The 12,355-nt window shown below is 46.4% G+C and overlaps 1 protein-coding gene across 2 annotated transcripts in view; it reads right to left on the bottom strand.

Moving 5' to 3' along the window:
- Positions 1-12,355, bottom strand: part of INTS14 (integrator complex subunit 14) — a 106,643-nt gene that overhangs the window by 23,047 nt on the left and 71,241 nt on the right. For both annotated transcript variants that reach the window (XM_069222910.1, XM_069222908.1), the window contains exon 9: positions 10,415-10,548. In XM_069222910.1, the coding sequence (XP_069079011.1) occupies positions 10,415-10,548 (134 nt within the window). The remainder of the gene's footprint in view (positions 1-10,414; positions 10,549-12,355) is intronic.

Below are 12,355 nucleotides of genomic sequence, written 5' to 3'. Positions count from 1 at the left end.
ACAGCTTTGTATTTTTTGTCTACTCTAGGGGTGATAACCCTAGAGCAGACTGGTTCCTTAACAATTTCATCTACATGACAATGCATGCCAGGGAGCATGGGGAGGAACTGAATAGGGTATCAAAAAGAAAGTCTTGCTCAAAGAGGTCCCTATGCAGCTCAACATTTTGGAAAGCGGCTGCTCAATCTATTACCTGCTGGTAGGATGTAGCATCCTCTGGTAGTGAGAGTTGTGCAGGGTATAAATCAGCATCTGTGGAAATCATGGGATCAGGGTCATGTGTCCCATAAATCTGGGTCCTGCTGTGTCCCACCAAAATCTACCCCAGTGATTAAAGGAGAACCCTGTGGTGTTAGATCTCATGCAGTAGATGAGGCAGGTGAATGATGAGGATAGGGGTGTGGATGTGGCAGAGATGATGTTTGAGGAGGAGGAGGATGAGGAGGAAGAGGAGGAAGAGGAAAAGGGTTGTGAAGGGTGGTGGTAGCCTTGTCCTTCGTCATCTTTGGCGGTCATAAAGTATCCAGAGCCTCCTGAAAGGATAGTTTCCTCTTGAAGATGACAGGAGTGGGAAGCAATAATGTGCCCTGTACCCTTCCTAGATGTGGAGGTGGCGCTGATGAGTGTCCATGGTCTCCAAAATGGATTAAATGCAAGATGTTGGGGCCAAAGATTGACTAGAATCTTTAGGAATTCAAAGATATTGAATCCCTGGTTTTCGAAACTGGAGGTTTCGGTCAGTGTCCTTTTGTCAGAGCTGAAGCACAGGTGGAGCTTGTTCGGCTTGGTGCCAAAGTGGTAGGTGCCGAAGGTCAGATGGAAATAACAACAATATCTTGGACCGAAGATGTCGAGCTCAATGTCAAAGACATTGTCTTGGCAATTTTCAGTGCAGAGCCGGAGGGTGAGGCATCCAAGCCTGTTTTACAGACCTGGCCATGGCCTGGTGGCAGTGGTGGTCTGGAGACCTTGGTAAGGGAATTTTTGGCAGTTCTAGAGGGGGCCGGAGGGGCTACAGTACTCACCGGTTGAGTCAATGTCACCTCGTGGCTTTCGATATCTGACTGGACATTGGAGTTGGAGTCCTGGTTGGAGAAGGCCTCCTCATGTTCTTGTTCCTCCTTGGCATGCTCCTCTTAAAGATGTCTGTTGTGTCTTTTGGAGTCTTCCGTGCCATCTCCAGTCGACGAGCTCTTCGGGCCCGAAGGATCTTTTCCAATCTGAAGGATCAGCAGGCGGCTTCTTGATGGTTTGGGGAGACGCACAAGTTACACACCAGAAGTTGGTTGGTGTGCATGAATTTTGCGAGGAAACAAGGACAAAAGCAAAATGGCGTCTGTTGCATTAGGACAACATATTGGTCAGTGCCATGTGTGCAGTTAAGCTGGAGTTGGCGAGGGAGCCCCGGAGGGCGTGCGGTCGGTTCTCGGAACGACCGAGTGAGGCGAACGGGAGAAAAAAACGTGATTGAGAAAAATACAGTCGATGGAGCAAACAACAGAAAGAAAGGTTTCAAAACCAGAGCGAGGGGAAAACGGAGCAAAGAGACATGTCAGAAGGGGGAGAGAAAACTATCTACCAAAGGAGTCGATGCCCATACGCAGTATCAGTGAGAAGGTGGAGTCACTCGCTCCTGTGACTCAAAAAATGCTTCTTTAAAGAAAAACAACTTGTAACACTCAAAACCCAACACTAGATGGAAGGAGTATGCAGAGCATGTCTATCTACAGCCTCACATGCCATCAAACAGTTAGTATCCCCCAACTTCTCAAGGTGCGCTGCGAGCACTCCCCACATTTTTATGAATGCCCGAGGAGCTCTTGTGAGGCTGCAGGGCAGCACAGCAAAACAAAAATTCTCTTGCCGTATCCTGAACTTCAGGTAATGTCTGTGAACTGCAGGATAGGTCTATGAAAATATGCGTCCGGCAGGTCCATGGCACCCATCCAGTTATCCTATCCACACAGAACCTGGGCCAGTGTCAGGAATTTTAATCTGTCCTTCCACTGGAAGGCATTCTGAGGACACAACAATAGGACAAAAGCATCTATCCATAAGATCGAGGAAATAGCGGCATTAACAGCCAGTGCCCGCTTCTGATGTCGGCACCCTCTCTATGGCGTTTTTGTCCAGCAAGGCCTGCACTACCTCATGCAATATGGAAAGGTGGTCCTCCGTCAGTCATCACAAGGGTGGTGGAAGTTGCGGCAGAGTGAAAAGGAATGGACAATTTGAAGGACCCACTTGTCTTAATTAATTGCTTTCCATCCAGGGAGAAAACATCGGCTCCCACCTCAGAAAAGATGTCTCTGTGTCTAGAAAGACACACTAAAGTGGTTTTGTGACTGAAGCATCTGACGGGGCACAGGAATGGAATGCACGCTGTCCTTGATGTCAATGTGATCTGTCAGAAAAGCGACCTCAGCAATGAAAGGGCTGATAAGCTTGCCGGGCTGAGTGCATAGGCTGGAGTTGACTGTATTGGTACCCCTTACGAAGCCACAAACGGGTGCAAAAATGTAGGTGAAACTGTCTCGCTGGGACAGCCAGGCCCAAGGAGCATGCTGTGGCCCTGAAGAGGTGAAAGCCGTCAAAGAACATGTCCCTGAGTGAGGATCGAACGTCACGAGAGAAGCCAGTAGACTGCACCCAGGTGTGTCATTTGAGTGCTAAACCAAATCCCAAAATGCATGGGAGCAGCAGCTGCATTGACTGAGCACAGAGCAAGGCTGGTGGCGGAAAACATATGTTTGCTCAAGGTCTCAAAGAGCTTTGATTCCCGGTTCGTCAGGTTAGATGAGAAAGCATTTGTTAATCCTACTGGTAGATGCTTCCACCACCAAACCTTTGCAGGTTGTGTCAGAAAAGCTGGGTCACCTGTAGCAGGGTGATGGTGTGAGCAATTTGCTGATTTATAGGAGGCCATGCACATGGCTTCTTCCATTCTCTGAGCAATGTATAAGTTAGGGCCTCATTGAAAGGCAGCAGAGGCTCTGTGTTTGACTTGACTGAAGAACCTCAATGTCAAGGTCTTTACCTCCATGGTTGAAAGTTGGAAGTCACTTCAGCCGCCTGCCACGTTACCACCGCAATATACACACCCATATACATATTACAGTCACATTCAGAACTATGTAGTTATAATTCAGACGGTTTTCCAAAAAAAGGTATTTTTTGATTTGCCTATGAATTTTGCTCAGCCGCCACCTATTGACTGATGTGAAAGAAATTAGGCAATCTACTAACTCAATCTGCATAGTTTTGGCATGACAAATTTCATGACGATCAGAGCAGAGGAAAAATAAATTTAAAGGAGTGAGGGAGTGAAAACAAGAAGTTTTCCCATTTTAGCTCCCACAGGACCTATGTTGAGCGGATTGAAAAAACCTGCCATGAGAGTAGAATTTTACTCAGAAAGGAAAATGTTACTTCTGCATCTGTTTGTGGCATGTAAGGCTGTAGATTCACATGCTGTACATACTCCTGCAATGTATTGTTGAGCTCGGACAAGGGCAACTTGTTTTTCTTCTAAGAAGTCTTTAAGTCACAAGGTATAGTGACTTCACCTGTTAATGCGCATGGTAATGCACATCGGAATAAGCTCCATTGTTAGATTATTTTTTCTGCACTGCGGGTCAAGATGAAAATGGAGTGTGGCGATACAGAAGGAGATGACTGCGCAAACAATGAAAAAAGAAATATGCAACAACATGAGGCTTCCGGGGAGGAGGGTATTCACATGTGAATTAACAGCACTACATGCCACAAACAATTGCTTAGAGGGCGAGTAACATTTTCTGTTCGTGGCATGTGTAGCTGTAAATAAACATGCTGTGCAAAGACTGTAAAGAAGTGGCTAGCGGGAGGATGTTGCACAGGTATGGAAATATGGAGTACCGCCTGGCCAATGTTAGCTTTTTGCGGGTTAGGACATCCACACCCTGGTGCTTGCTGAAAATGTGTGCAGTAGAACAATCCCTGAATGTGGGGCTGAAAATGTGTGCAGTAGAACCATCCCTGAATGTGGGGCTACGAAAAGTAGCTCTTTGGGAGAAGGACTGTAAAGCACCAATGGCTTTTGCAGTGTCCATGTCTTTTTTCAGCTTCTCAAGAGTAAAGATCACTTAAAGACCAAAAAGATGGTCATTGTCGAAGGGCATATTGAGTACCACTTTCTTCATCCCTATAGCTACGTTGCAGACGTCAGCTATAGGGATGTTACCTTAAAGAAAAAAAGAAAAGAAAAAGCCCCAGAGCGGGTAAGGTGAGGTCTGGGTGGGGCAGGCAAAGGTCTTATCTTTGGAGTAATAAGTCTGTATACATGTCAGTAACCCTTGTGCTATTCGAGAAAGCACAGCCCTTGTGTGGTATGGTTAAAGAAACAAACAGGTGCTGTCTTTTACAGAAGGTTTTGTCCTGTCAATGTAATACATATGAGCCCTTTCGACATCTTGTGTGTTAAAGGCTCTCTCAGCCACTTAGGGGGTTATTCTAACTTTGGAGGAGTGTTAATCCGTCCCAAAAGTGACGGTAAAGTGACGGATATACCACCAGCCGTATTACGAGTTCCATAGGATATAATGGACTCGTAATACGGCTGGTGGTAAATCCGTCACTTTTCCGTCACTTTTGGGACGGATTAACACCTCCTCCAAAGTTAGAATAACCCCCTTAGTCGGAATGTGAAAAGAACACCAGGAGTTGGAGAGTTTGATTGAGATGGAATGAAGAGACCACCTGTGGCAGAAATTTGGGGTTTATCCTACGGACTACCCCCATCATTGTGAACCTGGAAGTAAGGTTCCTCCAGGGTTAGAGCCTGAAGCTCACTCTCAAGAATGAGGGAAGTGATGACCACTAGGAAGGGCACCTTCCAGGAAAGGAACTGTAAAGAGCAAAAGTTAAGTGGTTCAAAAGAAGAGCCCATAAGTCTTGTGAGAACAATGTTGAGGTTCCACACAGGTGTGGAGAGGGACCCTGGGTGGAATAACTATTTGTAGTCCTTTTCTGAAGGACTTAATGACAGGAACTCTGAAGAGTGAAGCAGCAACTGCTGCTAAGTGAAATCTGATGGAAGTATAAACAAGGCCTGACACCTGTAAATGAAGCAGATAACAGAAAAAGGACTGCGGAGTTGTGAGGGTCAGTGTGCCTGTGAAAACAGTAGTGCACAAACAAACCTCTTCCAAATGGCTGCATAGCAGGTGCGCATTGTAGTTCTGTGTGTCTCCTTAAAGGATGGTTATGCCTTTCGGAGGTAGATTGAAGTAGCCAAATTCTAGAACAGCAGGAGCCAAATTGCAAGATTAAACAAGTTGGGGTGCATGGCTTTGCCCTGGCTCTGAGTGAGATGCTCTGGCATGTTGGGAAGCCTCTCTTGAGGCACTAGAGATAGGTTGGTAAGGGCGAAGGACCATGCCGGACTGCCTGGCTCAGGTGGGATCCACCAGAATGAGATGTTTGCCAAAGCTTCTGAACCACGAATGAGGCAAGCATGAGAGGCGGAAAAGCTTTAAGCAAATATCCCTGACCTGTTCATCCATAGTGCATTACCTATGGACAGTGGAAACTGGAAGCAGAGCTTGGACATTTTGCATTTTTGGCAGTGGCAAAGAGGTCTATGTTGGGGAAACCCCCGACAACAGAAGTAAAGGAGTAGTATTTGTGGGTTGGGTTCTCACTTGTGGACTTGTTGCTGCATCCTGCGGACTACGTCTGCAAAGTTCTTGTGCATTCTGGTAGGTATTCCACCAGTAGATGAACTCTGATGGACTGCCCATTGTCAATTGCCCTGTGCTAATGGCGACAGCTGTAGCAAGTGCGTGCCATCCTGCTTCTGTAGTTAGAACATGGATGTCATGCTGTTTGTGCAAATGAGAACCACCGCATGCTGAATGTGACAGATGAAAGCTTTGGGTGTCAGCTGGATTGCCAGCAGCTCCAGGTGGAGTGGCCACATACCCGGAACAGTCAAATTCAATAAATGTGCCCTACCAGCCTGTGAGGGAAGCTGCAGGGCCCACCTTGCAACAGGTGGTTGGTGTTCCAACACTGCAGAGAATGATGTGTGCGGCCCCCAGATCAACAAAAGATCCTCCCAGTGAACCTCTGCTTGTGACCATTGTGCAGCTTGGCACTCCTGCAATGGGCACATTTGTGACGTGGAATGCAGAACTATAGCAATACAGGAGGCTATCATGTTGAGCAGGCGTATGACCGTCCTGACAGTTATGTGGCCATCTGGCTGAAAAAGGGGGAGCAAGGATAGGAAGGCTTGAACCCATGCAAGACTGGCATAGGTTTTGTGGTACTGATGGTGAACCCTAGACTGTGTAGTAGGCCTATGGTGGTTTGGATGTAAGCCAAGCACTGCTGATTAGGGGCACTCTGGATCAGCCAGTGGTCCAAGTAAGGGAAGACTTGAATGCTGGTGCTCCTAAGATCAGCAGCTACCACAGCAAGACACTTTGAACACCTTGGGGGCAGTGGTGACCCCAAATGGCCGCCCTTTGAATTGGTAAAGCTAGCCATGTATCATGAACCGGAGGTACCAGAAGTGTGCAAGTTGGATCAGGATGTAAAAGCAGTTGTCTTCAGGTTGAGGACAGTCATCAAGTCACTTGCTTCAGTAGAGGGATGATATCTTGAACTATCACCATGTAGAGGAGCTCCGACAGGATGTTTGTCGAGAGGTATGAGTGAGAGCATGGGCCCGAGAAACCCATCCTTCTTAGGGATGAGAAATTACAGGGAGTACCTCCCCTTGCCGCAGTGGCAGAGAGGTATGAGTTCTATGGCCATCTTGCGAATAACTGTCTAAGTGAGTAAGTGGCGAGCTCCAAGCAGTAACCTTAGTGAGGGTCCACTGGTCTGAGGTGATTTCTGCCCACAGTGAGGAATCACTGTAATCTTCCCCAAACAGGTGTATTGTGATATATTGGGGCAGCAGGATTTTGTGTAAGCAAATCACTGCTTTGTGGGGGCAGCTGCCTTGGGGGCACTGCCCATTCCCCTACCCTGGGTGTTGTCATCTCTGTAACCCCCCCCCCCCACCCCCGAAAGAGTCTAGTGAACGGGTTTGCTGGGTCAGCTACCAATGAAAGGAGGGAGAGGTCCTGGGGCATGTGGACTTGGGACCTGCGAAAGGAACCAAATGTGGAAGGTGTCTGGAGTGCACCCCATGGGCTTGGCTGTGCCAGTTTCCTTTCTGATGATTTTGAGTACCTGGTCAACGTGCGGTTCGAAAAGGTACTCCCCATTGAAGGGCAGGTTGAGTTGGTGCTGTTGCACTTCTGGCTTGAAGCCACAGAAATACAACCAGGCATGATGTTGAATAAGTACAATTGAGTTGATCCCATGCACCACTATGTTCACTGCATCTAGGGCATACACAATACATATGTGTGATATTTTGTCTTCGGTAACAAGACTGCTGCCTCGTTTTCAGTTCTGCTATAAGAGGTGTTGGAGGAGTTCTTCCATATCGTCCCAGTGGGCACAGTCACACCTGGAGAGCAGGCCGATGTAGTTGAGGATCTGATAATGGGTTGGGGTAGGGAGCATCAGGAGGCAGTTGGGGTTTAGCTTGATGTGAGCTAGTGTCCTGATCCTGGAGTTTCTTGGTTTTGGCCTGCGGTTGGGGGTCAAGCTGAGAGCTTCCTTAAAAGTTAGACTCTTTGTGATAAATGGCTTCTGGAGCCCTAGGGGAAAGCTGTGGATGTTTTAGAATTGGGGCTTGACATCAAGCTCTTGCTGCAAGTGCTGTAAATTTGACTGTTCCATGATGTTTTAGAGCTGAAGGAGATTTTGGAGCAGAGGTCGCCTTCAACGCTGAGGGAGCAGTTGGCAAACACAGTGTTGACAGCGAAGGATGGTCGGTCTCTGACAGTTGTTTTGGTGCTGAAGGCTGGATTGGATTGGATCCAAAGCCTTATGTCGATGCTGACAGTGGGCCTAGGGTAGTGGAGGACTGGAAACTTGGCACTTGGGTTCTGGGCTCAATGCCTGGCCCCCTTGGGAGGGGTCTCGGCCTGAGAGCGATGTTTGAGTGGGGGTGGAGGAGTGGTGGTACTCATGGTCTATGTCTTCTTTGGATGGATTTCATCAATCTGAGGCTCCTCCGTCTCCGACTGGGACTGCGAACTGGCTTTGGGGCTAAAGTGGACGGACGAGTCCGAGTCGTTGAGGCCCTGAAGAGGCGTCGAGAAGAATCAGGTCACAGAGTCCCGTGGAGATTGCAACGATACAGAATATCTTGCAGAAGAGTTTTTTTTTTCCAACGGGTATAGAGATGTTTAAGAGCAGCTGACTAACAGAGAGGCATCGACCCGCAGCTCTATACAAACACGCAAGAACCCAGCGGTGGGGAAAAAAAAGGATCTAACAATGGAGCTAATGCCCACGCACATTACCAGTAATAGATGGAGTCACACTATACAGCCTGACTTGAAGACTTCTTCAAAGAAAAACAAGTTGCACACATCCGAACTCAACACTAGATGGCAGGAGTATGCAGAGCATGTGTATTTACAACTACACATGCCACAAACATAATGTTTTCTTGGCCTTTTGTGGTTTGTCTTTCAGACAGATAACCTGTTCCTATAATTATGTTCTAGTATCCAGAGTGTGGCCCTTTATATTTGGTATGTTATTCCATCTTATAGAGTGCACATTCAGCAGCGGTTTCTGGTTCTGATAAATAATACAGCTTCAGCTGAGAGGTGGAATAAAATGACTTGCTTTCATAAGCCTGTTTAAAAGCCATGTCTTTAACAGTTTGCAAAGTAGCCTATGATCCTAGAAACACTTCTGACATATGAGGTCAAAGTGTTAATACTATAAAGCCCACAGCCTGTGATTTATGATCTTTTATTCAGGCTGCTTGACTTCTGATAAATGTGGCTCCCTCTTTAATTTTATATAAACGCTCACCCAACATCACGGCCCTCTGTGGCACTTTTGTTGCTTAAGGGTCAATAAACTAACAAAAAAAAACTCGTATGAAAGAATAAAATAGGCATTTATGATTGTTGACAACAGAAGGCTTGTCTCTGTTTACTTTATGTGTCTATGTTGCTTCCAATACAGTGATTCAAAGCTATGTTAAACAAATATTGGGTTGATTTGTCTATTTTATGCAAGCTCAGCCACAGAGAAGCTGAACTATGACTACCAAGACATGATCCACAGGAAGAGAACCAAGGCCCAGCTGACTGGAAGGACCAACTAGGACACATCTCAAAGGATGGAGACTACCAACTGGCCACAAGGACAACCTTGTGTAGTTACCCAGGGAAAGCAAGGTGACATCCAAAGTGAGGAGTTGCTCCATCGCATTCATGAATTGAAAAAGGTAAGCCTGACACTGCCCCACAACCTAAGTACCCCAAACCCATAGGGGTGAGGAGGAGAGGGACGTGGTGGTGGTGGTAAGGTTTTTTTTTATTGCCTCTTGACAGCCAGTATGGTAAATTGCCATTTTAATTGGAGTATAGTAATAATGTGGCCCTTCAACACTAGTCTTAAATAACAGTACTGCCAATTAACACACAGTAACTTCGGAGAGATGCAGGACCCCAAAAAGTAAGGTTACACTCTACTCTTCCAACTGGAGAATGTTCCTTACAGAAGAGTGGGGTTATCCTATTAGGACCTTCTAAAAAGCTATTCTGAAAACTAAAAAAAATAGATGTTCAATGTATTTATTCTAGCAGCTGTAAGAGCTAACAAATGGATTTGAGTAGGTAAGTGCTAAAGCTGTGAACCAACAAATAGCAGGTGCAGAACAGCCTTAAATGGAGACGATAAGGATGAAAACATTTAATAATTCAACAAGTTAAATAATGCAGATTATTTATGAATTTCAAGATATAAGATTTGCTGGTGTGTAATCTATTTCCAATCACTACACAGCACCACCTAACGCCTGTAACATCAAGAGGAGCTTTGCAATCAAGGCTAGCATGTGGTAACAGATGAGCATTTTGCATTTAGAAATCATGTTTGCAGAAAAATATGAAAATATATCCAAGTTCCTTAAAACTAACAAAATTACAATCTGATTCTTGGCGTCATTTTTACAAATTGAATGTCCATGTTCACACTGCCCCATCCCAATAACTCAAATAGAACAGACTGCTTTACGATTGCCATTTTTCTTGCAGCCCCAAATGAATTTCTCTTAACCTAGCAGTGTGTTCGACAGCAGGCTTTGTGGTAGCGTTTCTGCCTCAGTCTCATTGACTTATGCAGGCGAGAAACTGATCATTTGTCATTGTCGAGACCTTCAGTTAGCAGATATCCTCAGGCATCTACTGACCAATTCATCTTTCTCCAACCACTATCTTTGCATTGCTGTCTCAACTCATGTGCCCTCAAAAGTGGTACTTGATAGTCAGCCTTGTTTCGTTACCTGAAATTGGCCCCAACTGCCACATTTTTCCCAGCCACGGCAGGGGTTCTGGACCTACATCAAAGAGTGACATCATCAAGTTTGATTTCTTCTTGCTGTCAGCTTGAGAATACAGCATCCCGTACCACTCAGGCCTATAAGAGATAATAGTATGGGCTGATAATGATATTTGCTAAATGCAGTCAGACCCTTCTCCAACACCTTGCAGACTGCCAGTGAAAACAATATGAAAGTACATTCAAAAAGCTGAAATGATCAAACTTTGGAGCCCTTACAGCAACAGAGTATCTAAATGACAATTAGAAAATTCACCTCCTTCTAGGCCACAAATTCCAATAACTCACCACAATTTTCTAACTACTCAAATGTAACCGTACAGACTGAGGCTAATTCTGTGTCTAACGAATGCAAGAATAAGGTAGACTTGGTGGTGTGCTCTAGGCACCTCGGAGAGTGCTACATTTTTGCGATGTAATGAAATCTCTCCAATTTTCTTTATCAACACAATACATTCTAAAGTCAGATACTAAAGCTGTTCTCATTGGAGTGTGATACAGAAGAAAAGCATTCAAATAAGTGCCAGATATCTTATTAGTTCCAGAGGTCGGTCGTACAGGGGCTCGTCAACCCTGATCAAAATGGCTTTGTCCAAGTTGAAGCAGCTCCGAAAATATACGCCACTTTTTCCCCCTGATGGACCAGCCCCCTCGCCAGTTCCCCTATGCTGCATTACTTATTTTTGACTTGAAGAAGGCTTTTGACACCGTGGAATGGGATTACCTCATGCAGGTGTTAGCCTCACTAGGCGCAAACAAGCACCTTTGGGCATACAAGCACTTGCTATATACCGCCCCCAAATCTAGAGTTTCTGGTGCCCATCTCCCCAGCATTCCCAGTGGAGATGGGCACCAGAAAGGGTTGTCCCCCCCTTGCTATTCACACTCGCAATGGAACATCTAGCTGCCTGCTTGGATGGTGAGGCCTAAGGAATCCCTCTGAACGGGGTGACGTGATTACCTTATATGGGGACAATCTATTTCCCTCTGTTTGTAATGCCCGAGCAAACCTCTCCCCCATCTATGCAACATTACGTTCCTTTGCAAGCATAACCGGCTTACGAGTCAATTCGGTGAAAGTCCGCGTGATTCCCTCGGGGGACACTCTGCCCCCTGTTGAGGTCCGGCTAGGTGAGCATCAGCTGTAATGGAGGGGCATTGCCGTTCGATACCCGGGGGTACTACATTCATAACATTCAGCTGAAGCTCTCCTAGAAGACAACTTCCAGAGATAGCCCTGAAATTCCAGATCCAATTTTGGAAACCGCTCCCGCTGGCCCAGATGGGTAAAACTGCCATATCTAAAATGACCATGCTTCCTGAGTCTCCTTTATCATTTCACCAACCTCCCTGTAACCCCTCCCCCAGCAGATTTTTTCAACAAAAGAGCTCATCTGTAATAAAATGCCATTGAATACATCTGCAGCAGCTGAAAGTGCCCATGGAAATGGGCTGTTTGGGCACACCCTCGTTTGAGGCTTATTATCTGGCAACCCAGTTTCAGTAGGTCTCCAGAAGGCTAACGCAGCGTGACCTGACAAATTTGAGCGGACACAGGCTCTCTCACAGACCTCCAGGGCTTTCTGCTGCCAAGGGCAGCCCCCCTTTACAGACAACCGCCACACTTGGTAGCCATAGCACACAAATGCATTAGGCGAATGCAGACCCTTACATGCCCTGTGGTCCTTTATGCTCCAGCCTTCCGCCTATGGGGTCTTCCCACATTCTCATAATTCTGACTCCTTCAGAGACCTTATACCCTGGCATGACTGCTCCCTCATGGCTGTAGGTGATCTATTTCTGAAATATCAACTCCTTCCCGTCGACCATCTGATCGAGGACTTTGCCCTTCCCAGGGGCCAGTTCCTCCAATGTCACCAGATGC

The sequence above is a fragment of the Pleurodeles waltl genome, chromosome 3_1, assembly GCF_031143425.1.
Source record: "Pleurodeles waltl isolate 20211129_DDA chromosome 3_1, aPleWal1.hap1.20221129, whole genome shotgun sequence".
Classification (NCBI taxonomy): domain Eukaryota; kingdom Metazoa; phylum Chordata; class Amphibia; order Caudata; family Salamandridae; genus Pleurodeles; species Pleurodeles waltl.
This window is presented reverse-complemented; position numbering and strand designations above follow the sequence as displayed.